Raw genomic sequence first — 24,135 nt, 5'->3', positions numbered from 1 at the left:
ACAGCCAGCCTGCCAGGGCGGCCTCCCCACCAGGGCACGGGGCAGGAAGGAGCAGGGGTAACGCTGCTGTCCTTCGGAGCAAACCCGCACCTCGTCTTTATTTGCACCGCTCGTGCCACGCGGAGCTCGCAGCACGGGGAGCAGCAAGCAGGTCGGTACCTGCTGGGATTAGCTCCTGGAGGCGTGCTGCAAGAACACAGTCACGAATCTCAAGATTTGTGTTTTCGCACAAAAACCCCAAACCCTGGTGGTGATGTGCGCATGCTACCAAATACACAAGAAGCGTTGTCACAAGTCAGAAGTGGACAAGCACTGGTCAGCCCACGGCCAGACCAAAAAGTAAAAAAATGCTGCGTTTGAAGGTAAGTAAACCAGCGAGCCCTAAAGCCTTCCACTGACCTCAACATAAAACCGAAGTCAGATGTCTTTACACAGCTCTGGAACAGATATTCATATGTTAAGTTTTAAAAGCAGTCATATTACCTAGCGCCTTTTTATGTAACAGAAATTAAAAAACAAACAAACAAAAACAACAGGCAATTCCACTTCTTTAAAATATAGACTCGAAGGGACTGGGTGACACAGTTCAGGCAGCAAAGCAGCCGCTGTGGTCCTGCTCGCAGCACAGCAGCAGCAGAAACGACCCGAGCAGCACAGCCCAGCCACCCATCCACGCACGTCCGCAGGAGAAAGCGTGGCTTGCAGGAGGGAAGAGCCAGGTCTGTGTTCCCACACCCACTAGGAAATTTTGTATCATCAGCCCATCACGTCCTCCCCGTGATGCAACAACCTAACACAACGTTTCATCAAATTCTGGAGAGAGTTCCCAAGCCAGTTTGCTCAGACGGACACCAAAAATGGTTGGTTTGGGGGGGGAAAAGCAAAGAAAAAAGCCACACATGAAGCGCTAAATTGGCTATCAGACTGAGACAGGCCAGTCCTCCCCCGTTATAAGCACACTAAAGCAGCATCTAAAAGTCAAATCTCTTGTTCTAGGGAACTTCAGAGCAAAAAAGAGCAGAATTCCCTCTTTTTTCACCACACTTAGGTGGCAAACGGGGCATTGTCCCCGAAGGGTAACCCTGCAGGCACTCACTGCGCCTGAGCGCGTTTTCGGCCGAGCCCCGCGGAGCACAAAGCAGGCCTGCACGTGCACACGCTCCCCGGCACGTACGCCAGCGGGAGGGACTGCAGCGCGGCGAGAGCAGGGCGTGGGCGCTCCCAAGGTGAGGCACACAGCTGCAGCGCGCCCAGCGCAGGCTGGAAGCCCCCTGCCACGCGCTCTGGCCGGATGCTTACGGGTAAGAACAGCGATCTCAGTCCTCGGTCACGTTTACACCCGGTGAAAAAGAAAATCCATTCAGCGGGGAGAGTATTCCATTTAATAGAAAAGGGTGATTTCATACAAAGTACTGGGGGGAGTATAAGGCCACATAGAGAGCATCATCGGGTTGACACGGTGGCTGTTTTTTAAGTTGAGACACGATTAGTATTTCCTCTGGTGCTTCGATACAGGTAAATGAAAGCCTGGAACAGTTTCCTATAAGGTGCATAAGCATCCACAATACATAACAAACTTAATTTCTCGTTTCTCCTGTATTCAAAAAAAAACCACCCCTGGAGACCCAGCAAATTATTCACAGGTTATCTTGCCCTTTTTGCATTTTTTCAGTAGATTTTGATACGCTGGTTTAGTGGGACCAAAAGGGTCATTTTTAGTGTCAAGGCTGCTCAACAGTATTCGTGCTTCTGCATCCGTTGGAGCAGATCCGTCAGAACAGTCTGGCTCCTCCCAGCTTTGCTGAGGTGGAGCGTGGACTCGGGAAGGCCCAGCACATCGAGCTTTACCAAAAGTCACAGCATCTCCCACTCGCAAAGGGTATGAACTTGGGTGAGGCTGAAATCCTCAAGACTTTTATTCTGCAATCATTCTGTTGTGTTTTGAAACAATGACACACTTATATCTCAAATTCTCAAACCTCCAATGCCAACTGCACAAGGAGGGTGTAACAGCACCAGCCCGCTGCAGGAGCGGGATCCCCAAGTGTGAGAATCCCAAACACTGAGTTTTCAAACATTATGAGTTTACAAAATGCTCTGAATGCGTTTCTTGAGGCTTCCTGAAAAATAGTTTCCAAAGCCCTGGGTCTCATCCTGCACACCCCTACTAATGCAGGTCAAGTAATTTGCCTGCATACCGAGACCAAAATGAATAAATACAAAATATATTTGGTATAGAAAACACTAGTATAAAAATTAAAAATCACCCTGTTTCACTGTCCATCAGAATATTAACAGCAAGCATTACAAGTGACATTTTAAGCTATTGCCAAAATCATTTCAAAAAGAGTTCTGCTTTCCTGAAGTGCTGGTGATTGCATTTGCCCCAAAATGGAAAAAAAAACAACACATAGGGAAGGGATGAGGAAAGACAGGCCAGATTTCTCACATAGCATTATTAACCGAGGACCTAAAAAGAAGGAAGCTGAAGTGTGCACAGACACGCTCGGGGAGGAGGGTCGCACTGTCAGTTCCCTTGCAGCCAGCAGAGCCCTTCCTGATTTTCAGGAGGCTGGTGGAGGCGGCGCTCTCTCAGGCTACCCCTGGCAGACAGATGACGGCACGGGGATGAGCATACTGAGAGCGCTGCCGCTGCTTTTCGGTTTCTCCACCGTGGCGATTCTGTTCAGTTTGCCAACCTCTGTCTGCCAGCTGGGGATCTTCTTCGTGGTCATGTGGCGGCGGGTGTGCTTCGTCAAGTGGTCGCTGCGCATGAAGCGACGCTCGCACACGGGGCACGCGAACTTCTTCTCTCCCGTGTGAGTTCGACGGTGGCGGGACAGTTCGTCCGAGCGGGCAAACTTCTTGTCACAGCCTTCCCAGTTGCAGCTGAAAGGCTTTTCTCCTGCAGGACACAAAAGAAACACAACTTATTTTCAGTAAGCTCCATTTCATCAAAGAACTAACTTCTAAGTTATAGCCTAACCTCGCAAAATCTGATCTGTTTCACTGAACTGCTCATGCATGAAGTCAGCATTTGCTTGAGTGCAACCTAAATTCCAGTTAAATTGAAAAAATCATTGGTCTAGTTTCTACTTATTTCCTCACATCTATTCAAATGATCTTTAATCAAGCCTATTTTTTTTAATTATCCCAAACCCCAGTTTAAAGAAAAACAGTTATTCACAAAGCAATGTTATCTATCAACTGAACCAGAAGCAAATCCCTCCGAGCCCGTCCCTCCTACGTGGCCGCAGCTCCGTGACCGCTACACGACAGCGAATACTGTGGGCAAGAAGGAACCTGGAATCCTGCCTCCCTGCTGAAGCGCTCCAGCTCCACATAGCCAGGCGTACCAAGGAACAGCCCAGCCCTACCTGCCATCCTACAGGCCTGCATGCCCAGACACCGACGGGATTTCTGTCTGCCAGGCAATGAAAGCAGCCAGGAAGGCTTTCAACGTCACCTCGGTGCCTGCTTAACATCGGAACCGTCCTAAACAACGTGCTCTACTGCCCGCACCCCACAGACCTCCAGATAAACATCTACCACATGACCCACATTTACGGCATCTTTTTATAGCAGAACAAGAAGTCCAGCGGAAAGGATGCACCGCAGCAGCTCTGTCCTCATTGCAGGGGGTGAAGTTCTGCACTGGGTGAGCGATGGCAGCTGACTGAGTGGGATAAAGCAGGAGCAAGGTGAAGCTGCTCTGCCCACCGGTGCTGTGCAGCGGGGCTGGTTAGCGAGGGTGCAGCATGCTGCACTGCCCACATTTGTGCTCATCTCAGGGGGCTTCCCTGCGGATCAGCAATGGTCCGGGCTCAGAAGACACGTGCTGCCAGCCCGTGGGTGTCCTGCAGCACCAGGTTAACTCACCAGCCTGCAGCACTTCCCTGCAAACCAGCGGCTGCACCAGCTGAGCTCTGCTTTACAAGGATTACCGGCTTCACACAGAGTTTAAGCTCTTTTCCCAGAGGAACTGTACGGACAAGCTGGCAACCTACTGGGAAGCCTTGCCATGGAAGCTGCCTTCCAATAAACCAGAGGGTGGGGGAAGTAAGGCAAGGAAAGACTAGACAAATGTTTAAATGAGCTGTTCTGTACCAATAACCGGCCATTCCTGTCCCTCAACACCCAAAATAGTCCCTTCCAAGAGCTCAAAGGTTAGTTGTAACAGAAGCTCTGAGCTAGAAAAAGGATCAGTAAAACACGTTTATACTGCCTCCACGCTAACCAGGTGTTACAGAGCCCATTAGCTCTTATTAATTGTAATTAACTTTCATTTACTTACACAAAGGGAGTTCTGAAAGTAAGTGAAAACAGTTAGATTCCTGCAGCAGCTCTGCTTCCCAGCACAGTAGCCCAGAACCTTAACGCACACCCCTTTAGCCTAGACAAAGCTCTAGGAAAACACGCAGCGTTTGATGTCCTTTCTTTCCTTTCCCTTTCCCTTTCCAAAAATGAAGACCAACCACCTGTACTACAGTGCGGAGATCCCTCCACGCTCAAAACAAAAACTCGCACAATTCACTTCAGCCACGTCCAGATGGCAGAGATCCACTCCAATCTAAACACACGCATGCAGCGGGCTACGCTTCGCTCCAACTAAAGCATGTGAAATTCAGCTAACGCTACGGGGTCAGCTGAGGTCTCCGAACAAAGTCTGTCTTGTTTTGCCCGCCCATGAAGAATGAACATTCTTTTCTTCTCCAAGAGGAGCACAAGGTTCCCCATCACCTGCCCCTTCCCTTTCCCACCCCTCCCAGAGGAGCCGTGCATTTCGGCACCCCGACGGCAGGGCTTATCCCCCGCTACGCACCAGTGTGGGTGCGGAGGTGGGCTTTGAGGTGGGAGCTCTTGAAATAGGTTTTCTTGCACCCCGGGAAGTTGCAAACGTAGTTCCTCCGCCTAGAAAAGTCCATCTGGGGGGTGCAGCTTTGCCCAGAAGCGATGAACACGGGGGCTGGAGCAAGGGGCAGTAACTTGGTGCTCCCCACAGTCACGACTGTTTGCGGGCACTGTGGTGCCTGCGTGACAGCAGGCTGGGGGAGAACCAGCATGACAGTCCCCTGAGGCATGGAAGGTCCCATGAGCACGGGCTGGGAAAGCGGGGCTGTCTGCGGTAGGATGGGTTTCATCGGAGTCGAGCCCGTCGGAGCAGGAGGTTTGACGTAGGCGTTAATCATGCTGCTTTGCCTACTCAAGGGGACAGAAATCTGACACAGAACCTGGGGGCTCGACACAGGGGCGGGCGTCACCGGGGTAGCTCTTTTTTGCAAGTCACTGTCACAGTTCTTTGGTACGTGTTGCTGTGGCGAAGCGGGGCCAGCTGGAAGCTGCCCTTTATTGGTCGCGGGATCACCGCAGTCACGTGCATGGGGTCGGTGCACCGGAGAGGTTTTGTTGGTGACATCAGCAGCAGCACAGGCGTCCTGGGGCGGTCTGGAATGTCTTCGGTCAGCTGCTCCGCACCACTCGGCGGAAGCACCGCAGCCCGACGCCGCCTGTGTCTTCTCGTGCGGGGCAGGAAGGTGGTGGTAAGCAGAGCTATCGCCCGTGTGGCGGATCACGCTTGTGGCCATGGCCCGGCACGGCTGCGGCGCAGAGGGCTCGGCCACTCGACTCTCCACGCTTATAACGGACGGCTTGCTTACGGGGGACGCGTCGGTGGTGGAAGTGAGTGAGCAGGTGGCCGTATTTGCCATGACAGTCCTCGGCTTGGAGTAAGTGACTTGGGAGGAGAGGAGCATCGCGGCCGACATCTCAACAAAGTCCGGGCTGTGCGGCGGGGTCATGCACTGCACAAAGAGAGCGGCGTTATACAACACTGCAGCTTCATAGCACACTTTTCTACAGTTTTTACTGCAAAAAGAAAATTCAGCCTCCTCCCCAGAATCTCAGAATCTGCTTCCTGAGGAAACCAATTAAAGCATGCGCTGCTTCACCTGATGGCCACTGGGAACAGGCTTAAAAGCACACTAATAAGAGGAATGCAATGACGCAGACTGTAAACCTGTATAAGATGTTCCATGTCTGCTGGATGCCTTACAAAAACCCCCTCGTTTCTCCTCCTCAGCAGCAGGTACAGACTGAAGAGGCTACGAGTGCTTGCTGTTTGCAGCAAACTGACCAGCAACAGCGATACTGTACCATTTAAACTGCTACCTCCCAGCAAGACCTCTGTCTTTAATAGTGATCCCCCATCAGCTGGCGGGGCGGTATGATAAACACACACAAACTGCTCTCCCCCCTCACCTACCCCTTTCTCTCTGGGCTCTCTTGCCGCCACCACCTCTCCTTCCTCCTTTAATACCAAAAACTCAGCCCACGCCTGGCTCCTGTGCTGCTCAAGAGAGTTCCAATACTGAGTGCCAGGAGTCAGAGAGAAGCAGCCCAGCAGCCAGCTGCTGTGCCACCTCAGCCTTTTTTCCTCTACTATTCCTTTCTTCTGACCTAACTGTGCACTAAAAGTCTACTGACTGAAAGAGGGCTTAGCCTTCTAAAACCCCGATGGCACAGAGGATTGCCTTTTTTGCTGTTGTTGTTTTGTTTTTTCATCTACATTTATTGCAACACGAATTGCAACAACAACAAAAAGTGATTCAACTGACATTAGTCAGCCAGAGTAGGCCAATGCTCTGGAGAAACAGCAGGCTACATGTAGAAACATAGCATAAAGCTAATTAAAATCCCCGTTTCATAATGGTAACCTGTACTTTCTCTTAGAGCAATCAGAGCGAAGCCAAATGTCGTCAGGAGCCTTTTTCCTAAAGCACTTCCAGATAAGTCAGCGCTGAATCACTGCGGCTCATTCTGCCTTTCTTACTCAAAAGTCTCCAAGAGGCAGGAAGTGATTTTTCCACCACGCAAATGCCGGGGCCCTGGCCCAGGCTGCCCAGAGAGGCGGTGGGGTCTCCTCCCTGGAGCCCTTCAGAAGCCGCCTGGACGTGGTGCTGGGCACCCTGCTCTGGGTGGCCCTGCTGGAGCAGGGGCTGGGCCGGAGCCTCCTCAGGTCCCTGCACACCTCAGGGCTCTGGGGTCCTGCAAAACCTCCAGCCAGCACCCAAACTGCCTTCCCACACCCCTACATTTCCTACCCAGAGACAGCAGAAAGCCCCAGGCTCATCCAGACCCCCCCCCCCTTACTATTCCATGCACACACAAAGCACCGGCCAGGCTGTGGCTATTCCCTGCAGGGACAGGTAAGCAAGGTGAGCATCTTTCCAGCCAAATTAAAACATTGCCGGGATGTAACCTCCAGACATCACACACTTATTCTGCAGTCACATTTCTCTTACCAGCGTGGATAAATAGTCCTTTGGTAACTCAGAAGTAGCCTCTGCGTGCATTGTGAAATCGCCAGAGTCCGAGAAGGGCGTAAGGGGTCTTATCTTTAATAGGTCACCCTTCTGCGATCTTTGCCCCCAGGAGCTCATGCAAACAAGGGCTTCGACAGCTTCGATGTCATTCTGCTCCAAGGTGCCGCAGGAAGACCTCTCGCTGTCGTGGCGCTGCCGTTCTCGGATGGACTCGTAGATGTCCACAATGTCAACCTAAACGCAATCGGATTAACGGCTGTTAGGACACGTCCGGAGACAAAGCTGACACCACCCACACGCTGTCTGCTCGCCATGAAGGTCATCTGAAACAGATCCCAGGCCTGCGGCAAGACTTTTACCAGGCAGCTCAACTCTTCCCCTCCCCCTGCCAGCTCGCCTCCCCACCCCCTTACTCTTCTTTAAAAATAAATAAATAAATGAATTGCATGGAAGGAATTGATATGTGTAACATGCAGCTCAGGTTTCCAGAGCTACTTTCCTGGATGACACTGCTCTGAATGAACACACCCCTTGCCTGCACACAAGCAAAAAAGAGAAGAATTCTACTTCCAACCTTGTTTAGATGAGGCTGTCTCCCAGACCCCAGAGACTGCTGGTATTTAGCACTAATCTCGTTCCTGCCTCACTGAGAGCACAGCTTCCAGGCTGGCAGTAAGATGCTCTGAGGTCTGATCTCTGGCTCGGGGTACCATGCATTGCAAAGACACCCTAAAACTGGGGTGGGGGGAAGGAAGGAAAATACCCTTCAAAGCACAGTGGGGCTTGTTGGTGTTGTACTTGAAAAACGTGTGCTGCTGCACAGGGGCTCGACATCCCAAAGTGCACGGAGTACCATGAAGACAAACGTAATCTCATTGGTTTGTTTCCAAACGCGAGCATCACGGATGACACGTGTGTGCACGCACACAGGGCAGCACGTGACTCTGCTGTGAAAGGGCACCCCAGCTTCATAAAGCTCTGGGACTTCACAAAGGCTGAGATTCAGCGGTACAGAGTGAAATTCAAGCCCCATGCTGCTATGCAGTGATGATGTACTGCAGGAAAAGTCTTTTAATTAACAAACAAGAACCTCCACGTTGTTATCACCGCCTCAAATCCCACAGGGAACTCTGCTCCTTGGGTGACATCACTTTGGGACTGCAGGCCAGGAGCTTTGTTAGTGACTCAAGTAACAAGCTCAGTGGTGTCACAGCGATACAGATGCGTGTGTGACACTGGTGCCTCTACAGAGAGGCAAATGTTTCTGACAGAATGGATCTGGAACAGAGGGCTTTCACCTAAAACATGAGGCACCCAGTGCAGAGGCGTGAAGGCTAAGCACAGGAAGGGGTTAAAGCACCCTAAATTAGGAAGCCAAGGGGTTAGCTGCTCAGAAACATAAATTAAAAATCTCCACTGAAAATAACGAGAACTGGAAGGAGGGCAAGCACTGATGCAGCGGGCAAGCCCACATCACCTGTCAGATAGGTGCCACACCACGGGAGGCTCGGCACCGGGGAGCCAGAAATCCTGCGAGCGTGTCAAAGCTCGGCTGCAGGCAAAACCAAGCCAGCACATTTATTATTTTTTTTTTCCTAGCCGACATTTCAGGAAAACGGCTTTCCCTGCAGAAACGCGACAAAATATTCCCCTGCCTCAAGAAATAAATAAATAAATAAATAAAAAGAAAAAAAAAAAAAAAGAAAAAAAAAAGAAAAAAAGAAAAAAAGAAAAGGGCTTCCCGAGGCCAGGCCCTGCCCGCTGCCAGGGCAGCGGCTGAGCACCACGCCTGGCCGCCTGTCCTCGCCTCACCCCGCCGCGGCCGCAGCGCCGGGCCCCCCGCAGGAAGCGGGGGCTGCTCCCCGCGGCGCCGACGCTTCCGCGCGGGGGCGAGGCGGCGGCACCGGGAGGGGCCGGGGGCACCCCCGGGGTCCCACAGGCTCCTCGCCCCTCAGGGTACCGGCCCTGGCCGCCCCCGGACCCCTAAGGGTCCCCGTCTCCCCTCAGGTACCGGCCCTAACCGCCCCTCTGCCTCCCAGCCGCCCACCGCCCCTCAGCGCAACGGCCCCGACAACCACCCCTCAGCCCCCTCCGGGTCCCGACACCCCCTCAGGGTCCCCGATATCCCCTCAGGATAACGACCCCAGCCTCTCAGGGTCGCGATATCCTCTCAGGTCCCGACCCCAGCCCCTCACGTCCCGAAACCCCCTCAGGATAACGACCCCAGCCCCTCTGAGTCCCGGTATTCCCTCAGGGTCCCGACCCCAGCCCCTCAGGTCCCCATATCCCCTCAGGGTCCGATATCCTCTCAGGGCCCCCATATCGTCTCAGGGTCCCGATCCCAGCCCCTCAGAGTCGCGATATCCCCTCAGGGTCCCGACCCCAGCCGCTCAGATCCCGATACCCCCTCACGCCCCGATACCCCCCCAGGTCCCCGCCCCCGCCTAACGGTCCCCTCACCGCCGAGCACGTGCCCGCCGCGGCCCCACGCTGCCCCCCGGGATGGAGCGGATCGCCCTCCCTCTCCCCTCCCTCTGCACCCCCCGGCCCGTGCCGGCGCTCACCGCGGCCGCATCGCCCATCCCCGGGCAGGGCGAGCCGTGCATGGCGCGGGCACCGCGGGCGGCGGCGGTGTGAGCGGGCTGGCGGCACGGCGCGGCGCGGCGCCCCCGCCCCGTCCCCTCCCCTGCCCCGCCCCGCCCGCGGGGCCGGCGCCCAGCCGGGGAGCTGCCCTCCGCCAATCAGCGCGCGGCGCGGCCCGCGGGCGGCCAATCGGCGGAGGCGGGCGGCGTGATCGCGGCGTGCCGCGGGGCTGCCGGCGGGGGGGGCGCCGCGTGGGAGGGAGGGGGGAGGAGGCGAGGAGGGGAGGGGGCGGGGCGAGGCGCTGGAAACTGGGGGAAAGGTCGGGGGCGTGGCCGAGCCGCAATGGGGCGTGTCCAGAGGAGGGGGCGTGGCCTGGCGGCCTCCCGCTCCCGCCGCGTGCCAGGCCGCACGTGGGCAGGGGGGCTGGGGGCGCCCTAAATTGGGGGCGTTTTGGGGACAGCGGGGGTGGGGCACCCCAAAAAGCCGCTGGGCGGAAGGGGAAGGGCCTGGGGTGCCGCTCCCACAGCCGTACCGAGCTCTGCACAGCCCCCCGGGCACCCCATGGCAGGCAGCCTCCTCCCAGCCCCCCTGAATGAAGGGCTCCCCGTTAGAAATGACCATATAAAATTTAATAGCTCGGTGTAAAATACACTTTGAGTTACAAAAGAGCAGGAGGAACCACAAAACGCGAGCCGTAACGCATACACAACAGCGCTGCTACTGCTAAGACCCCTGTCCCAGTAGAAAACAAGCATCAAGCTCGGGTTCACAGGCGTGGGGTATCAGCAAAGAACTACCGCCCTACCTCTACACAGCCTACAGCTACTGCCCTGCCCCTAGCCTGAGGTGCTGCCATAAAACTTCCATTTTCGATAAAAACGTGTAAATATATATTCTGTATCTATATACCAGGTTAAAAAAAGTTCCCTTGCCACAGTAACTCCATTCCCCGGAAGGTGAACGGGAGCCCGAAGGGCAGGTCCAGTGCAAGTCCGAGTGCTCTGCGGGGATTCCTGCAGGGGTTGTCTGCGGTGTCACGGTGTTTGTCTGCGGTGTCACGGTGCCGTGCCGCTCCCCTGCAGCTCACAGACCCCTGGGCTCCGTCCCATCCTCGTGCTGGGCATGGTGGCCGTCGCCCCATGGCGCTGGCTCCCTGGCACCGCGGGAGGAGGAGAGCACATGGCGCTCGCAGTAGGACCTGGCTCAGGATTCCAAACACAACCCCCAAAATACTCATGTCTCACTAAGTCATAAAATAATAATAAAAAAAAAATATGGTGGGGAGGGATTTCAGGTGGCCACCTGGGCTCTGCACCAGGCCATGACCAATGAGCCCTGGCCTAGCTCTGCAGACCCCCGCTGCCAAACTGCGCAGCCTCCCAGGGCGACCTGTTCCTGTCATTAGGAAAAAAAAAAAACAAAAACAAACAACCTTCTGAATGTGTAACCTGAATTTCTGCAATTTAAGCCCACTACCTGGCGCTCTGTTCGCACCGGACTGGCAGAACGGTTTGACACGTTTAGGACTTGGCTCCTCAGCCCTCCCAGGGGAAGCTCACCTCGAGCTCCATGCCCAGGTCCTTCCTCGTGGGGCTCGAGCCCCGAGCCCCGCCAGTGGGACGGCGCTCTTCGAGGAGGGCCAGGCTCAAAACAGGGCACAAGGCTCCAGCGGGGGCTTTCTCTGTGCCAAGTAGAGCAAAAGGCGGGTCTCCTGTTTCCTGTGGGCTCTACTCCTGTTTATAAAACTCGGCGTGGCATTTGGCCTCCTCGCCCCAAGCTGCAAATCCTAACCAAGTGTCAATCAAGCAGCATGGGTACCGCGGGGTAGAGCCCTATGTCCCAGCCAGATATCCTCGCCAGAGCAACCTCCACGTCCTAGGCGAAGTGCGTGCAGCTCTTCCCAGCTCTGCTCTGCCTGAAAACACGACAAACCAATCATGAATCCAGATCACTAACAAAAACAGAGGGACCCAGCACGCACCCTTCCCTGCTCACATGCCCCCCTATAACGCAGGTTTTTGCCCTAGTGCCCAGTGCTGCCGTTCCCCTGTGCGTCTCTCACTTGCTTCCTTCATAAGCACAATCACTGCACAGCGGCACTTTGGGGAGGTTTCTGGCACTCCCTGCTACCAGCTGCCCTCACTTGGTTTCCCCCTCTTTTGATGCACACCAGGAATGCTCAGCCCGCAGCTCCCCGACACCACCCCGCCTGCTGCAGCGGGAGGCGGCTTCCAGCTCTTGACATCCTTGCAAACCGCCTCTCCCCCCTGGGTTCATCCAGCCTGAGCTGCTGTTGGGGTAAACATTCACCACCAGGCTTGGAGAAGATCTGGGGGAGCCTTAAACACGCTGCTCCAGACCAAAACACACCCTCCAGGAGGCTTCGGGGTTTAGGAGAGAGCCGGTACCTTTCCCTCCATGTAGGAAGACGTGTGCTGAAGGAGGTGGTCTCGGGGCGTTCTGCCAACGTCCAAACGTGTGCTCACCTTCGGCGCGTGTTAAGGGCTTGTCCATTTTTAAATAGCTACATTAAATATCTGTTCCCTCTGCACACGGCGTCCTTTTCGATGGGCTTCATTGCATACATTCACGGTATGTACACGAACACCATATTTTATATATATTATGTATATCACTCGTATGTACACATTTACAAACCTTCAAAAATATATTGCACTTATATACAATATAGCTTCATCTGATGAGAGTTCACACAGTTACTAAGGCGAGTTCTTCATGAGCAAGGCAGTTTTTACGTTCCCCCCCCTCCCCCCCCCCAATGACACAAGTGATCTCAACAACCTGCCCTGTTAGCGAGTAAACATCACAAAGACTTTTCTCCGACCTGCCGCAATTCCTCCTAGTGTCAAGTAGTGGCTCCGCAGCTCTACCTAACAGAAAACAGTCCCAGACAACGCTATTAGCTGAGAACAGGCTCACACGTGGGTACTGAAGAGATAAATAAGATACCACCACTCTAAAAGGCCACCTTCCAAGGGTTTTCCCCTCCCGTAGTTACTAGTGTTTTATACATGCTCTCTATTTAATTGCTGGTCTTTGCTCGCTCATTTCAAGTGCAAATAAGGCCATGAGCGCTACCACGTTCTCTGGAAAGAACAGAAACAAAAGGTATTAAGCAAAACCACTACTCTGATCCCCAGAGCCAGCCAACACCTGGCTTGTTCCTGGAGAAGGCGATTAGTGTTTTACCCAACACACCAAATTATGGGAAAATGTTCACTCGAGACCTTAGTTTAAATCCACAGAGGATCAGTGATCTTAGATCTCAGTGAGAGTGAGCTTGTAAGATCCCCCGACTTCTTCGATCTGCAGCTGGAAGGTATCTTCATTAGAATAGTGTTTCACAATGTTGTCATCCATGTTGACCAGAATTCTGGAAAAATAAAATAAGGCAGGGAAATATTAGAGTTCTACATGCCAAAGGCAGCAAAGGCACACAGATCTCAGAGCTGGGACTGCCCCGCGGTAACCTGAGATTCCTGCCCATCCGTGCCTCCCTCAGTGCTTCCTACAGGGGATCTTGCTGTTCTTACCCAAAGCTGTCAGCAAGGGCTGCAGCCGCGCTTCAGTGATCTGAAAGCAAGGGGTAACTCTAGCTCGTGAACCACGGAGGGAAGAGATCTCAGCTGGCAGAAATCCCCTTTGATGCTGCAGACACTTGAGCAGCCTTGGGGCTCTGCACTGCTCTGACAGTTATAAAGACTCAGCACAAAACCCTGCAGAGCTCACAACGGAGGAAGTGCTGATGCCTGGGCATTTTTGTTTGTCAGGACAGTCAATAACTGCGTATGTGTGGACACAAATACACACACTTCACAAAACTGTCCTTACCAGCACTTTAGCTGCCATCGGTTCATAGCTTTTGCAGTTATTCTGGGGCAGTAACCCTGCTATGAAAGCACAGCTCTTGAAACCACATTCTAAAGGTGATAAAAGGACTTATTTTTCAGACCAGAGGGATTTGGGGGTACAAGCTGAGGAACTGAAGTGACTTTAAAGAACCAAGAAAATTACTGACAGATTAAAAGGAAAAATAAAGGCGTGTTCATGAGCTTAACTATGTTGCAAAATAAAAGGAGTGTGGCCTTTGTGGGGAACAGGTATTTTGCCAGTTCTCTTCAATGTAGCGCACAAAAAGACAAGCGGGTTTAGTAACTGTAGCCAAATGTAGACACCCTGAGCAGTTAGCCACTGCGACAATTTCACATGGGTTGAAGTAAGTTCTTTGTCACAGGGAGCCTTTAAACAAACTGAACTCTTCTTCCTCTGACATGATCAACTCTGATTCAAACAGCAATTAGATCAGAGAAGTCCAATGACTTGGTTTTATAGGAAAAGTCAGAGTGCTTATTTCTGTGGGACCCTTCCAGTCTTCCGCTTAATGAGGTGCGCTGGAGTAGGAGTAGTACGTGGTGCACACGCACACTGTGTTCCGCTTCGGGCCCCTCGCTACCAGAAGGACATCAAGGCCATGGAGCGCATCCAGAGCAGGGCTACGAAGCTGGTGAAGGGCCTGGAACACAAGTCCTGTGAGGAGCGGGTGAGGGAACTGGGGGTGTTTGGTCTGGGGAAGAGGAGGCTCAGGGGAGACCTTATTGCTCTCTGCAGCTACCTGAAAGGAAGCTGTGGGGAGCTGGGGGTCGGCCTCTTCTTGCAGGTAACCAGTGATAGGACTAGAGGGAATGGCCTCAGGTTGTGCCAGGGGAGGTTCAGGTTGGAAATGAGGAGACATTTCTTCTCAGAAAGAGCAGTCAGGCACTGGGACGGGTTGCCCAGGGAGGTGGTGGAGTCACCGTCCTTTGGGGTGTTCAAGGAAAGGCTGGACGTGGTGCTTGGGGACATGGTTCAGTGGGTTACAGTGGTGATAGGGGGATGGTTGGACCAGATGAGTTTGGAGGGCTTCTCCAACCTTAATGATTCTCTGATATGGGATTTGTATATGTGCAGTGCATAGAGGTATTTAAAGCAGATTTGCCTACAGGTTTGGAAAAAGGTGTTCATACTCTCAGAGTTGCAGCACGGATACATACTCACCCTTTTTTACATTTTTTGAAGATCTTTCCTATTTTATCAAAAGGTACGTCGTACTTGTCAGATATCTAGAACAAAAGGAAGATTACATTTGTAAAGCAAGGAGACTGCTAGTGCAGAAAGGAACAATAAAAGATCCGCACATCAGAACAGCTGCTCTGCCCTTTCAGGGCAATATGAAATCTGGAGTACAAGGATAAGCCTAGAGATGAGAACCCCTCCTCTGCAGTTTGCCAACTTCAGTGCAAAAATGTAAATGCTCTAAGCCTGTTCACTGACTTCTCATCAGGCAATCCCCCACCCACCCAACAGAAAGTCCACCCAGAGAAAGAAACAGGAAACAAACACTTGGCATCCTCTCTGGGCTGCCTTCAGCGTATTGTAACCATTTTTAAAGTCAGAGTCAGAGGGATCAGGTGAAAACTAGTCATCGCAGTGGCTGACAGAGAGGAAAAATAGCAAAAGAGCAAAGAACTCTGCTGTTAAAGACACAAGCTGATCATAAGTGTCCCCCTTACCCATCAGAGGGTTCTCCACGTGGAACCACAGCCTGTAAGCATGGCATTTCATCATACAGACTGCCATAAAGTCACAAGGCCGGTATCCTAAGTGTGATTTACCGGGGCGAATTACTCTGTTGCACTGACAGCAAGCACCAAACCAGTATGGACAGGATACAAAAGCACAGGGTGGGTTCTCCAGCCTGCATTTGTGAGCTTTGATTCCTTTAAGGAGTCCAAGTGAAACAATAAAGGTGCAGCTTCAGTGCAGGATAATGGGGTAAGGGAGGAGTTCCCAGCCTGCACTCCCTCTACCTGTTGGCCCCCACCTGCAGCCCGCCCATGCTGGCAAAGCTTGGGTGTCCCAGCACACCAACAGCCCACAGCTGCTGGAGCTACTCCCAGCAATCAAATTCCTCTTCCACCTCTAATTCCATACCCAGGTTCGCAGGGGAGAACAACCCAAGAACTTCACAACCCAAAGCCCCACAGGCAGGAGAGACTCAGGCTACGGACCCATCCCTGAGCCCCAAAGCTAACCTGGCTGTGCAGCCACAAAACATCTGTCCTCTGCGCCTCAACAAGGCACTAGTCACAGAAAGACAGGCAGAAATGTTGGTGTTGAGCCTGTGGCAAGCATCATGCCATTCTCCAGGGTTAAACTCTGAATTTCCTTTGCAGCACTGCAGCAGCAGGGGTGGTGGAAGGCTATTTTGGAAGTCATGCACCAGGGAATAAATTTCATGCTTGTGTGCACAGATACATAAACTGTTCAAGCACACTCAGAAGCTGGGACTCAGAGCTCTTCACTAGCAGGTTGTGAAGGGGGAAGGGTGGCCCCCAAACAAGGCTTCCAAGGCTGATACAAACCCAAGCCATTGAACCCATTCCAGAAATCACCTCCTAATGGAAATATTCTCTCTGATGTAAAGGACATTCCAAGTGGGAGCCCACTGACCATTTTTTGACTCAACTAGCAAAAGACCTACAAAAAGACCTACAAAGCTGCTTCTGCCATGTGGCCAAACACAACCTGTGCAACAAGCATGCCCAGAAGTTTCTATCTTTCCATCAGCATCAGCATCCGTCATTTCAGGACTAATTCAAAAAAGCCAAGCCTGAATTTTCAGGAATTTTCTTACACTCAGGCCCAATGTGTGTGGAATAAGTCACTAAAAAGGGAAGCTTCCAAAAGCCCCTTCAACAATGAATTGAAGTGTTACTTATGCTCGTTTTCCCTTTACTGAAAGTGCATCAGCCTTCTGTTCTTTATTCAAAAGCAGCAGCAATATGAGGACACAAACTGGGATCAGCATTCTAGCTCCTATGATCATTCAGTACATAACAACTGGACAGCCAGGAACTGCACTCATTTTTTTTCCCCCTCAAACTGGGGGGCAAGGATTAGGAAACATCCTTATTACTTACAGCTTCCATTAGGCCTTTCAGAGATGGGGTCTTTAACATAAGTGCATCAAAGACTTCTTCTGACTCTTTTCGGACATACAGCAACACTGAAAAACAAATCAGAGAGGAATTAACGGTGTAACTGCTGCTCAGCAAAGACCTGTACATGGCTGTGGCTAAGTACGGAGTAACGTATAATAAGGATGCCCTGAAGAGATGCAGACACGTACATTCACCATACACTGAAGATTGCATGAAGTCACAGCATCTTGCACAATACACGAATTTGATAGATGCTGTCACAGTAGATGAAGCCTGGCCACTTCTTTCTTTTTAACTAATTTATATGTATGCTCCCCCACTCCTCCTGTGCTGTCTCATCTGTCTTCCTTCCCCTTGCCATGTGTCAGCAACACCCGTACCACCTCAGCTCACTGTGGGTTCAGTTTCCTGCTAGGAGGGGAACCAGAGAAGCAGAAACCCAATTAGCAAGCACCCCTAGCGTTCTCAAGCTAGCAGAGTCAGCGTACATAACATCAGCCTCGTTAAAAACTGCAGTAAGGCTGAGGAGTAGGCTTTAACAGCTAAAAAGCCAGGACTTGGACATCTTTGCCAGCTTTAATCCATCTTCTAATGACTGGGTATTCCAGCCTGGATTGGATACAAGGCTTCATTAGCTACACGCCTGCAACACAGCACCATTACTGGCCTACGTTGAACAAGGTGAGCTCGGGACAGCACAACACCTTGGACTTCCTCTGCTAGAGGAAGGTTCAAGAAAAGGACTGTAGATTTAAAGGCAGCACACACTCAGTAAGAGCACAGGTAGGATGTTACAGGAGCCAAAGGACAGATAACCCCACGGGTCCTGTTTTATGGCATACAGCAACAAGAGAAACAAAGAGGCCTCATTCCCTTTTGTAAAATCCACTGTTCCTTATGAGTTTACACAGACTACAGAAGTAGCCCCATTCACATCAAACCTGGGAGCTTTAACCTTTGCCACATCAGAATTTTAATCCTCGCCTTTTAATCCTTTTAACTTTGTCATTGTCTTTCCGCACACAGCTGTAACCCTCTACACCATGTCCAAAAGGGATCTCATTCAAAAGGGATCTCATCTTCCTCCACGCCCCCACAGCAATGTCCAATCCCACAGCAAAGTGCAGAAGTTGACAACAGCTTTAAATAAGCAGAATACTCTCTCGGTTTGGTTCTTGGTGGTGAACAGCCTGTTTTCCAGCCCCATGAAAGGTGTGACAATTTTACACCCAGAACCAGTCCTTGGCACTGAACACTCCAAGTCTTACAGAGGATCCCCAGAGTATTTTGTACTGGATTATCTGATCAATTCTCTCCTCTAATTCACCAAGGAGACCAGTAAACTCTTCAACTCCTCCATATCTCTTTCCTTATAACAAGTTAACAGGCAGTCCATGTCTAAGCTGGTAGAAAAACCCAGAAAATCTGACACATAAAAGGATTTGTGGAGCAGAACTACATCCTGACACATGTACATTCAGTTATTATCCAGAGGCAGAACCTCTGGCTAAAGCATATTCCGAAATAAATTAAACCCAACTCCTTAACCTCGCATCCATCTCTCTATCCAGATAGAGAAGTACTGCAATGATTCAGTCTTTGAAGGAGAAAGCAGTACCTCTTTTTGGTTCTTCTATTCTGGCCATCTTATTAGGACTGGCAATGAAGTCCTCTTCGCCAATATAGGCTCCTCGCTTCAGGTTAGAGCTGTCATTGAGAGGGCAGAAAGTTAGGCACAGCACAGTTACAGGGACAGAGCTCGGTGAGGCTGAAGTAGCAGCACTCTTACCTTTCACCGTCCAGTTCTTCAGAAGCAACAGGAAGGACCTTTAAGAACAAACAGAAGATTTTCTTGACTTAAGCAGAAAAACATTGGATGATCCGGCTGCCACCCACCCAAAGGTCCACCAGCAATGACTTTTTGTTCAAGGAGGGAGAACCCCTGAACCCACAGGAGGAATTGCAAGGGACAGGCAGGTGGGTCATAAAGTACAGGACACAGGGGAGAAAGAAGCTGTCAAGTAGGGAGCCCACCCCAACAACCCTGCCAGAAGTGAGACGTTTGGTCCAAGCAATGAACATTGCCTTCATTTTAATAAACAGATCATATTTCTGCTTAGGGTTATCAAACACTTTATCCAGAACTGCAATTCATTTCTTCTTTATCTTTCAACCCTGTATCAAAAAACAGGCTCAATCTTCCAGAAGCCACTAAGCACCTTCCTCACCTCATTTCATAAAAGAAATTGAAGGATCTCACATACTGAAGATGGGAACATACAAGAGCCAATCAGTTTTCTGCCTAGTGCAGTGTCTTCCATCAGCGCTCAGCAGTAGAGCCTTTGATTTTTAACACGTGCTTTCCCACAAACTTACGGATACAAGTTTGTTCTCCCAATCCCTATTAGGAGCTCAGGCAATGCCCTAAAAAAGTGAGGTTAATATTCTGTCAGAACATGCCAGAACTCTCGACACAGTGAAGTTGAAGGTTTTGAAATTTCACTTTTTTTTTTCCCTTCCAGCTTCCTGTCAGCTGGGACTTTCCAGGAATGCAGAGGCAGGGTGCTCTGGCAGCAGATCACAAAGCCGAGACACTTTGCCAGCTCCACAAAACGGCTTTTCACTCTGCAGCAGGCTGAAGAGAGAGAAGCCTGAGGTCTACAGCAGCACACCAGAAATCCCACAGACTTTACAAGAGAAAAACAGCCTGCAGTTCCTTCAGTGAACTCGCAGCTGGAGATGCTTTGGAAAAAAAATAATCACTTCATGTTCTTACCAACAGGAGTTCATTTGAAAATAATTAATTTAGACAACATCCCCGGTTAACTCCAGCCAACACGTCTAGGAGCAACGTCCCTCGCGCATTGAAGGCTCGCCCTGTGCTCATTTACAGCCTCAGCGCAGACAGTCTGGTATTTGGGATTTATTTACACACGGCATCCTAGATTTTTTACACCCCCCAGCCCTCCTCACCCCCGCGGGCTGTACTTACATGAGCACCGCGCTGCAGGTTCGCAAAGTGAACGTCGGGAATGAAAAGGACTGGCTGCGTGTCTAGGTCCATGAAGGGCTTGAAGATGGTGATGTCCGTGCGCTTGTGCGAGGGGAGCATGGGCACTTTGACATCGGAGACTGGAGAGAGAGCAGGGAGTGGATTGGAGGACAGCGTACATGGCAGTGAGGCTGCAGCTTTCCTGAATCATTTAAAACACACAGGGGCTGTTGGGCACGATGACCCTGCAGGCAGGGCCAAAGGGAGAAACTCCTATAGTAGAGACGTTTGACCCTGGGTTGTCCTGGGTGAGGGCCCGGCCCCCAGAGAAACAGCTTGCTTTGCAGAGGAACAAGAGTTTGCTCCATCTGAGCGAGCTGCTTGACTTCACTCAAGTATTAAAAACAGGCTGGGGAGCGGTCTGACCGCTCACCCCAACAGAGAAACCCAGGTCTTCCACGTACCAAGTGAACCAGAGGGCAAAACATGGTTCAAGCTCCCCTCTTCTGCCCAAGCATTCCCCCAAAAGGTTGCTGAATTTCCCACACCAGGAAGTCAGAAGGAAGACAAAGAATTAACTTGCAACTGATTTTTTTTTCCAGGATTGCTCAATTCCTGTAAAAAATAGCTGGTGACTTTTGGTGAAAATTATTTCTGCCGTTATTGAATCCACAGGCACACGGTATTAGTGATCCTGGAGGGGGGTACGACAACTTAATGGTTTAAGGCAATTAAAAACTCCCCACACAAGAACTAAACAGCAATGGACTGTACTTTCCAGGAAAATAAAGGTCACTTCAGGCTAAGCCCAAGCCTAGGAAATTCATCCTAGAAAGCACTTTCTATAAAATCACAAGACCCTGGAAGTCAGTATGGAAACTGCTGGCACCCTGCAGCCGTTACGCAAAGAAAAAAAATCTTCTGGGAGCCGCTGGGGTACTGCATTTGTGAAACTGTGCTAAACCTACCTTTTACTCACTGGGAAAAGCAAAAACCCATCCCTTTTTCCAACCGCCCTTGAGCAAACGGGTTCCCTCACAGCATTAGCTTCTTCTGAAGCTGCTCCAGCTGCCTGTACCTGCTGCGTCAGGAAAATCCTGCCCAGCAAGCTGAGAGGCGCGTGCTTGCCAAACCAGTCGGGCTGTTAATAGCCCGGCTCTGATGAGCACGGAGCACACACCTGCCCCACGCAGAGGTGAGCGCAGGCAGATGTTCCTCTAAGCAGCTCTGTTAGTGAGTAACTAGTCAAAACACGGGATCTGCTGCAGTCAAAACAGAAGAACCTCATCTGCAGCAGTTAAAAGATGCTTAGCAGGAGGCAGCTCCACAGCCTTTGCACACACAGAGGGCTGAGGCCTTCGCTTCATTCACACGTGTGGAAAAGTGAAGTCCTTAGTGAGCTGGTAAGTTGTGAAACAATGAGTGAGTCCAAAAACAACAGCTTAAAATAAAACCAATTCCACAGGGGATAATAAAAATGGACTTAGGAGAATACTAGTTACGGGTAGCCAAAATGAGATCTACTAGTTAAAATACTCATGGAGTAATTTCTACTTACAGGCATTCAACTGAGAGCTGGGGTCAGTGCACTTGCCTTTTCTTTTGCTTTGCTTTCGCTCTTCATCCCTGATCTTCCTTTCTGCTCCCTGCCAGACAAGAGAATAAGGGAAGGGGGAGAGAGGGAAGGTCTTTTTAGTTTGGGTTTTCAGCAGCAGAGGCAGGAACACCGATTCTTTACGAGCTGTGTTTGCGGAGGTCAGCTTCAGTGTGCCAGGACACACCAACGTTGAGATCTGCCCAGTGTTTACCTTCGAGTCCTGTCACCTAAAGGAGTCCAGCCACCATATCCCAGACGGAACTGCTGGCTTGTCTTCCAAGTCAGATTGGGATATGATGACAAAAGATACCCACAGCACAAACAACCGTAAGAAATATGACATGAAATAAAGCTGGAGGTTTTGAAACAAGAACAACGTTCACATTTTCTCAATGTAAGAGTTCAGTAAGTAATCACTAAATGCTGATCCACGAAAAGGAAGCCACACGGGATCACCAAGCGCCAGATAGTTTTCTGCATGTCGCACGTGCAGCCAGCAGCCTTCGTACGAGCCTCCACCCACCTAAATCTGCAGGCACCCATCGCTTTAAAGCAGGCGTTATTTCTTCTCCTCGTGTCAGTGCCAGGCTACAGCAGCAGCCACAGCCCCCAGGTTCCTGCCCACGCAGCCCTGGCACTGCGGCCCAAGCAGCAGCAGGGAACAGTTATCTGGCCACAGGGGAGCTCCAGGAAGCCGTTACTTCCCATCCCCACTCCTGCAAAGCTGCCAGTAACACGCCCACGTCCTCGCGCAGCACTGGAAGGAAGAACAGATGAGCTACAGCAGCGGAGATGTCAGACAACACGTGGTAAAGGGGGTGGGAAACTGCCTAGCGCCGAGCATGGGAAGGGCACCTCTTCCCCTGGCTAGCAGCAGGGACACTTCAGGCAGCTGCTGTGGGGAAAAAAAAAAAAAAAAAAAAAAAGGAAGTTCCTAAATAAAGCCAAGGAAGGCCAGCGGTGGGTTTGTCCCCCTAAAGCTCAGAAAGGCTCCAGCAGTATGGTGAAGGCATCCCACCTGAACTTCAGCACAGCTGCACTGCCTCCCTCAGCGGCTTCCCTTACCAAGATGCTTGCAACATCTCAGCTTCATCGCAGAAGATGGCAGCAGGAAGATCACTTTTGGCTCCAGCCCTGTGCTTTCTACCTTTTGTATGGAATTACTGAAGTTCTGCCACTCAAACTTTATGCTACAGAACAGCGCTGTCTTCAATGTGAGGAACAGAGAGAACCATCACCAGGATCTGTAGGCATTTTGAGGAAACCTCCACTCTCCTCCCTTTCTGTACAGTCTCAGAGCTCTGTTTTCAAGTAACCTGCTTTTCCCTGGGTCTCTGCAACCTGCAGCATCTCAGCTGCTTTGATAACAGCCCTTTCTGATTCAGGGTAAGATACTTTCGGAGGAAAGAAGAAAAAGAGACACGGGGAAGAAGAGACAGGAACCCAGCATTCCACAGCTGTGGGACAAATAAGCTCCTAAAAGAGAGTTTTTCCCAGCTTCATCACCTAGAGAACAGCCTACAGCCCAAAATCTAAGATTTCATGCTCCTCCAACGCGTTAAAGGCTGCAGGGTTTGTTGGTTGTTGCTTTTCTCCTGCTAAATCTCTAGTTGTGTAAGGGATCCTTGGGCTGTAAAAGGGAAGCTGCGTTTTGGAGAGGGCAGCCATTCATTCCTCCCTCCTGCCATGGAACAGTGCTCACTGGTGAGCCCCAGATACGCAGGAGAGGAGGCCAAGCCCAGCTGCAACGTGGTCAAAATGCACAGAAGTCTCTGGGAGCCAGAGGAGCTCGCCGGGTGCTCCGTGTCACTGCCTTTCTCCTGCTGGCCGCTCCAACAGCACCAGGCGGGCTGTCAGCAGGGCTCTGTGTGCTGCGTAAATCAAGCCGGGCTCCCTGTTGGCATGCCTGACGTGTCTCTGCATCTGCCAGCGCGGCCGGGGGGCTTGGCTGGCAGGGAAATGTCACTAGGAGCCGCTTCCCCTGTTCGTGGAAAGTAGGGCAAAGGGGCTTGAAGACTTGAGGGCACTGGGGACAGCCAAACAAGTCTGACAGAACAGCACGGCGCTCCAGGGAGCCAGCTGGAGGCCTGAGCCATGCTCCACAGCGTGCAGGAGGCGCTGGAAAAGGGGCACTCACCACAGATCCTCAGAGCCTCGTCTCCTCGCTGTCAGGCTTGCTAAATAGGTCAGACAAGAAGAGGTCTGCACAGTGTAGCTACTCGAGGATGGATTTACTGAGTTGGGGGAAGAGACAGCCTCACACAACACTAACTGAACTGTTGGTCCTTCCTTCCATGGGATATCCGCTGATTTGTACCAAAAAATAATAAAAAAAGAGAGCAGAGGACTGCTGTGCCAGTGCTGGGGTTCAAAATCACTTAGTTTAGGCAGGCTTTAACTCGAACAGAGGGGCTCCACAGAGCTGTCCGGGTTGGGTGGCCACAGCACGACCATTTTGTGCTGGTTTTTCCCCAGTTCAGACTTGGCTCCCCATGACAAAAGCAGGGGTAACAGCACTCGCCTGCAAGCAGCAGCAGGAGAACAAACATATTAAGGGCCGTGCTGTGTGGATGCTATAGTAACGGTGGTCCTACAAACATCCCCGGTAAGCTGATTGCTTAAGATTGAAAGCACAACTGC

At 51.4% G+C, this 24,135-nt stretch overlaps 2 protein-coding genes across 7 annotated transcripts in view; both read right to left on the bottom strand.

The window, feature by feature from the left end:
* Positions 1-1,359: 1,359 nt before the first annotated feature.
* On the bottom strand, positions 1,360-10,007 carry KLF11 (Kruppel like factor 11). Its single transcript, XM_035322186.1, has 4 exons — positions 9,887-10,007; positions 7,302-7,556; positions 4,823-5,801; positions 1,360-2,905 (listed from the first exon to the last, which is right to left on the bottom strand). The coding sequence occupies exons 1-4, from the start codon at positions 9,926-9,928 to the stop codon at positions 2,598-2,600; spliced, it is 1,584 nt and encodes a 527-aa protein (XP_035178077.1). The 5' UTR covers positions 9,929-10,007; the 3' UTR covers positions 1,360-2,597.
* A 2,694-nt stretch (positions 10,008-12,701) lies between these two features.
* GRHL1 (grainyhead like transcription factor 1) overlaps positions 12,702-24,135 on the bottom strand; it is a 33,972-nt gene continuing 22,538 nt past the window's right edge. For 3 of the 6 annotated variants that reach the window (XM_035322986.1, XM_035322989.1, XM_035322990.1), the window contains exons 11-17: positions 21,457-21,544; positions 19,899-20,038; positions 18,696-18,733; positions 18,525-18,613; positions 16,886-16,971; positions 14,961-15,025; positions 13,185-13,299 (exon numbers count right to left, since the gene is read on the bottom strand). In XM_035322986.1, coding sequence (XP_035178877.1) covers positions 13,185-13,299; positions 14,961-15,025; positions 16,886-16,971; positions 18,525-18,613; positions 18,696-18,733; positions 19,899-20,038; positions 21,457-21,544 — 621 coding nt within the window. Of the gene's footprint in view, positions 13,300-14,960; positions 15,026-16,885; positions 16,972-18,524; positions 18,614-18,695; positions 18,734-19,898; positions 20,039-21,456; positions 21,545-24,135 lie in introns of all 6 variants that reach the window. The other 3 variants (XM_035322988.1, XM_035322987.1, XM_035322985.1) reach the window with 2 other exon arrangements.

Source organism: Oxyura jamaicensis, chromosome 3 (genome assembly GCF_011077185.1).
Source record: "Oxyura jamaicensis isolate SHBP4307 breed ruddy duck chromosome 3, BPBGC_Ojam_1.0, whole genome shotgun sequence".
Taxonomy (NCBI): domain Eukaryota; kingdom Metazoa; phylum Chordata; class Aves; order Anseriformes; family Anatidae; genus Oxyura; species Oxyura jamaicensis.
This window is presented reverse-complemented; position numbering and strand designations above follow the sequence as displayed.

What these genes read in the sequence shown, in the direction of transcription:
- KLF11 (XM_035322186.1), bottom strand. Translation starts at nt 9,928, where the DNA reads ATGCACGGCTCGCCCTGCCCGGGGATGGGCGATGCGGCCGCG. An exon ending in AGGACTATTTATCCACGCTG is followed by an intron (nt 5,802 to 7,301) that starts GTAAGAGAAATG and finishes CTCTTTGTGCAG; the next exon opens with TGCATGACCCCGCCGCACAG. An exon ending in CCACCTCCGCACCCACACTG is followed by an intron (nt 2,906 to 4,822) that starts GTGCGTAGCGGG and finishes TGTGTCCTGCAG; the next exon opens with GAGAAAAGCCTTTCAGCTGC.